Consider the following 6,000-nt stretch of genomic DNA (forward strand, 5'->3'; position numbering starts at 1 on the left):
CAGAACCTGTGTGATATTAGGGGAACACTGTTCCAAAGAGGGAATAGAACAGTGGTAAGCATATCCACCCCACCCTTAAAATGGACAAGGTATCTTTAAGAACGATTTTTTTTCAACATCCAAGAAGTATTTACATTTTTTCACACAAAAATGCATTGAGTGCATAGTGCAAAAAGGCAAAAAAAAACTGCTATGAGTATATACACATGTAATTATTTTAATTATATTATTCTACAATTATAGAATTATCTCTTTCTATTAGAAATCTGTCAGAGGCAGTAAGAATCTCTGCCTTTTCTAGGGATGTAATGGACGCTCTAAGCTGGGAGTTGCATGCAGCCATTCAGGAAATATACACTACTGTTACCATGCCAACACCATCCTGAAAAATAAAATCATCTCTGCTCAATAGTAATAGCTCAGAGAAGCAACTGAATCTGGCAACAACCCAATTACTCCCCCATTCCCTCTCTTTCACAGACTGCAGGGTTTCCTAACAAGCAATATTCTTACATTATTCAAATAGTACTCCAGCAAAGTCTGTAAACCACTCTAGAGGCACATCAGCAAAGTAGCGTTCCATACAATTAAGTAAGTAGAATGAAACATACAGTGAACAACTTTTGCAGGAACGTAGATGTCTTTCTCTACTGTGAATATGAAACACAATTTGCTATGTGCAATGTAAGGTAAGGCAATGCACCAACCTGTGTTGCCTCCAGAAATAGTATAGAAATTGCAGCTACTGAAAATTGCAATCCCAGGAAAAGATGCAGCTGCTTTAAAAAGCTGCAGAGAGGTCCTACACCCAGGTTCCTATCCACTCCAAACAGCCTTTGGAAATCAGCCCTGAAATCTTGGACACAATTATATCTTATTACTCATACTGTATACTCCATGAGAGTACCTAGGCAAGAGCACTATTCCCCCATTATATGAAGGAAACATATTTTAGAAATAGCAAAAAGAAAATTATCAATGTGAGGGAGAGAATCAATGAACATGAGATGACTAAACATCTCTATCACTTCTCCCCTGAAAATGGCCTCTCACTCCTGGCATTGTCATTACCGTGGCACATTTCAGGGATATATCTGCCAAGATCATGTATATTTCCATTTAAGGTATCTTAACTTATGTATCAGAAAGTCAGTCTGGCCCAATGGCTAAGGCATTGGACTGGGATTGGAGAAACCTGAGTTTTAATTGTAACTTAAGCACAGAAACAAACTCGGTAACCTTGGCCAGTCACTTTCTATCAGGCTTAGCAATAAGGCAAGGGCAAACAACTTCTGAAAATGTTGCTTAGAAAACTGTATGGACTAGTTTGGTCTAGTGTTTAAGGCATCGGGGTAGAAAACATGAGACTGTGAATTCTAGTCCCAGCTTAGGCATGAAAGCCATTTGGGTGACTGTGATCCAGTCAGTTTCTCAGTTTCTCTCAGCCCAACCCACCTTGCAAGCTTGCTGTTGCAGGAGAAATAGGAGAAGAAAGTATTAAGTATGTTTGCTGCTTTGGGTTATTTATAAAAAATAATAAAGGAAGAATATAAATACATACATGCATACAGTACATGCATACAGTACATGCATACAGTACATACATACATACATACATACATACATACATACATGGAATCAAACTGGACTCCAAAGGAAAAAACAAGTCTGCATTAAGATACACACATACTGAACTACAATTCTGTACAACTTCTTGCCCTTCAGTACAACTAGAGTTGCTTGTTATATGAATTACCTTTCTGTTCTACGTTAATGCCATAGTACTCTGAGAGCACCTAATCGTCCTGTAGAAAACCTCTGTCCAATCAGAACCTAATGACCTAATGACATGATGTTAGAATTGCTATAGAGAAGCAGCTTCCCATGAATAACCTTTAACAGGCTCTAATAAATTCCAAGAGATCTTTGCTTAACAGACCTGAACAGTCTCCTATTCTTGAAACATTGAAATGAAATGTGAGAAGGTAATTCTAGTTCCATAAGAAAGGGTGCCTAGATGTAAGAGTCCTTTCATTAAATATGACTAGGGACATTTTTCTTTTTGTTTCTAAGAAAGAACAGACACCTGTATCAAAATAAATCTACTAAATCTATAAATCTATTACCTAGAGAACTGTGGTTACAAAGCAATTGATCAGTATAATAATTTACTTCTAATAAGTAACACAACAAACTCAATGCCTTCTGGATATTTTTTTGGAAAAAAGTTGCAAAAAGATTCAAATTCTGGACATTGTAGTTGTTGACACATCCACAGACAGATAGCAACTCTACTGCAGAACATCTGTTTCAGTAAGCCAAAGGAGAATTAGCAGAAGAAAAAAAATCTTTTGAAACCATGCACATAGTTTAAACATGGGGTCTGAATGCTCTTGAGGCAGAAGAATGTAAATTAGGAGCTTCAGAATGTTGTTGTGTGTCTTTAGGGTTGTAAGATACATGTCCTGCGCATAACCAACATTCTACAAAGGTGAACATTTGTTTTATTATCGGTCTCTGTTCTAATAAAGCTAGACTCCCCATCAATGAAAGGGCTACAGAATTCAACATGACAACAGATCTTGCTAAAGTACATGTCATTCCTGGTCCATAGGCTTTGATGAGTACCTGCTTCAAAACAAAGAAGACCATTCCAACAATGACCCATTTTTGCTCCAGGATTGGAAGGAGGCTGCACACATTTAGCAGTAAATGTCTTAAACAATACTTACGGGCCGTGACCTCTATGAGTAGCCAAAGTGTCCTCCACAGGTACAGTCTAGAGATAGAAGGTCTTCCCTATAGAACAGCTTTTCCCCAATGTGGTTGCTCTCCAGGGTGCACCACATTGTCTCAGAATGACACAGATCACCCACAGTTGACTCACCCAGGCCAGCTCCCCGTGGGACAATTCAACGCGGGACAAATGAACACGAGGTATCTATACAATTATCCACCACTGTTTCTTTGACTATTTTCATTTTTTTCCCCATTCCCATTTCATTCTGTCCCTCCTTTAGCATCCTTTCCTTAATGATTCTATTCCACCATTTCTTAGTCTAACTCTTACATTTGTTGGTTCACTTCGTCCCAGTTATCCCATGTGGAATTGTCTAGCAGTGAACTGGCCGAGGGAGAAACGATGGTGATGAGTTGTCCTAGGCCTGCCTGCCTTCCAAGGCTGCAGGCTTGTACAGCTGCAGAAGCAGCAGCAGCTCTTGAGAGCACCACATGGGGGGGGGGGTGTCATTGTACAAGTGGTTGTCCCACATAAGAGCATGTATTAGGGGAGGCCAGCTCTCAGATTCGAGCCACGGGGCATCTTTTGAGGGAAGGGGCGGGCCTCTTTTACAAAGACTTCCTAGGTCCGAGCGGCGGCTGGGTGGCTGCAGAAGGCCTGGACGACGAAGAGGCCTTGGGGGGGCGGAGAGACAATTCGCTGCAGAATCTGCGCTGTGCAAAATCGAAGGTTTTGTTTTGTGTTTTTTGTTTTTTTTCTTCTCCCCATGCGAAAGCAGCCTCGTGCGCCTGTTCTCTCCGCCCAGCCGGCCCCCAACCCGGCCCCCCGCTCACCTTGAGATAATCGTTCTCGGAGCGCAGCTCCTCCAACTCCCGGGCGACTCCCGCGTCCAGCAGCTCCTCGGTGAGGTCGGAGAAAGCCAGCGAGGTGCTGAGAGGGAGGCGGCTGCTGGCCAGCGAGGCCCCCGTCGACAGGTCCTCGGGCAGCGGGGATACGCCATCGGCGGAGGCACTGGCCGGCTGGGCAGGGGCGCTGCTGCTGGGTGGGGATTCGGTGTCGCTGCTGCCGCCGCCGCTCAGCCCCCCCAGCTCCAGCAGCGACAGGACCTTCGCTTCCTCCGAGGCGCTGCAGTCCGACACCTCCGAGCTGCTGTCTGTCAGGCTGGAGGCGGGCGGCGGCTGGGAGCGCGCCGACGGCACCTTCCCGGCCCCGCCGGAGGCAGCTGCCCCCTCGCCAGCCCCGGGGAGACGGCTCCGCCCCTTTACTCTCGCCCCGGCTCGGCCTCCCGAGCCCTTCCCGGAGCCCCGCGACCCCATCGGCGGCGTGGCCTTGCCCTTCTTCTCGCCGCGGCCATCCTTGGCGCTCCCAGCCCGGCGCGAGTGTCCACCGGCCGCTCCTGACTTGCCCGGGAAGAAAACGGGCGAGCCCGGGTGGCTGCCGCGCCGGCTCTTGGCCAGCGACCACCCGGGCACATCCTTGGGTCTGGCCGGGGACGGCGCCCGATGCAGCTTCTTCCTCTCGGGCTGCGCGGGAGGCTGCGGCGCTGGGGCCGAGGCGAGACGCTGGCTGGGTTCCGCCTCGCACGGCGCTGCTGCTGCTGCCATCCCCGGACGGCTCCTCACTGGCCCCTCCGGAGCCGTCTGGGGCTGGGATCGCTCATGATCCGGCCGGAAAGCCGCCTCCCTCGTTTCCGCGCTGGCTCCCCTGATGGCTCAAGCTCTTTTAGCGGGATCGCCGGCAAGAGAGGCTCGCTCGGCTCGGGGGACGAAAAAGAGGTTAGGCTGGCCGTAAATCCGCCGCCACGCCGCGATGATGCTCGTCTCCGCCGCCTCACAAGCAGCAACAGTTCCTCGGTTGGCTCCCTCCTCCTCCTCCTCCTCGTCGTCCTCGGTATCCCCGCCCAGCTGCGAAGACGGTGACGCGCATGGTCTGGGAACAAAAGGCGGAGTGAGGCGCCCGAGGGGGCGCTCGGATCCTCGAGGCAACAGCGACCTCCTCCTCCGGACGGCCGAGAGGGCATATCTCGATCTTGGGTCGAGATGAATACAGAGAAATAAACACCCGAAGGACGCAGCGCCCCGAATCCGTTTTTCTCCAGGAAGCCAAGACTGGACCCACCACGTAGCATCGTCATTTTCCCTCCGAACCCCGAACAGTCCCTTTACTGAGGAGTTTCTGTCTGGCGGAGGTCGAAACGACTTTGCCTCTGGGGTTTAAAAAAGAGCGTGGCTTTTGAGCAGGCTTGTGGTCAGGCACACATCGGTATGATAAGAAATGTAGCTCAAGCAAATCCCAAAGCCACGATATTTTCTTTTTTTTTTTACTCCCAGGAGGAAAGAACACTGTTCCCTGTCTTTGAAAGAAGGCGACGGTTGAATTTTCTCCACAGAAATCAAAACAATCCGCAGCTGGAAACCGAGGCAAGGCAGGGCTCTCTAGTTGTGAGCAGTGTAGCCCCGAAGAAGGGCTAGTGCATGTAGGATGCAATAATGTCCAGCTATTTCTGCAGAGAGAAAGGGTCCAGGCAGTATGTTTTTTTTCCTGTTCCTCCTGAAAGTTTTGCTCAGAAAACTTTCAGGAGGAACAGAAAAACATATGCTTTCCATATATGTTCCCTGTTTTTTTTCTCCTAAGGATTCATGTTACTTCTATTATGCAAAATTTTCTTCAAGCCTTCCCCAAACCAAATGCCTCAAACTGAGCACGGGATTGGCGTGTTATATTAGGCATTGTATTGATTGCAGAAGTAATTATACAAATAATTAGCTCCAACTTCCAGGACCCAATATATATGGCCACAAAATGCTTTCAGATGAGCGCCTACATTTTTTTGCTTCACAATAGACCATTTTGCAAAGCGACACGTTAAAACTGTTCCCCACACTGGTATTCAGATATATTCTACTTTAACACCCATAATGTCATGGCGGAATACAGTGTGAGGGAACTAATGTCCTCCATGTGCTATATGAATAATTCCCCATGAAAATGAAAGAGAGCCAATATTCATGGCCTCTTGAATAGACTTAAGTCCTATATGATTTATTATGCACTTAGCAAGGCAGTTATTCTTTGTGTTCCCCACTAGTGATACAAAACAAAAAGTTTGGTGCATGAAGAAATCACAGTGCAGTTTCACAGTTGCTTTGCTATACATCCAAGAGTTCAGTTAAAATTGCAATACATGATTACATTTAACGTTCAGAGACCAAGGTAGACAATGGGACAATGGAACAAAACTGGAATAACATATCAACATA

At 47.0% G+C, this 6,000-nt stretch overlaps 1 protein-coding gene across 3 annotated transcripts in view; it reads right to left on the reverse strand.

The window, feature by feature from the left end:
• Positions 1 to 5,299, reverse strand: part of MTCL2 (microtubule crosslinking factor 2) — a 77,658-nt gene extending 72,359 nt beyond the window's left edge. For all 3 annotated transcript variants that reach the window (XM_026697664.2, XM_026697663.2, XM_087929179.1), the window contains exon 1: positions 3,574 to 5,299. In XM_026697664.2, the coding sequence (XP_026553449.1) occupies positions 3,574 to 4,344 (771 nt within the window). In that variant the 5' untranslated portion in view covers positions 4,345 to 5,299. The remainder of the gene's footprint in view (positions 1 to 3,573) is intronic.
• Between the last annotated feature and the right edge of the window lie 701 nt (positions 5,300 to 6,000).

The sequence above is a fragment of the Pseudonaja textilis genome, chromosome 3 (assembly GCF_049901715.1).
Source record: "Pseudonaja textilis isolate UNSWEBS1 chromosome 3, rPseTex1.2, whole genome shotgun sequence".
Lineage (NCBI taxonomy): Eukaryota > Metazoa > Chordata > Lepidosauria > Squamata > Elapidae > Pseudonaja > Pseudonaja textilis.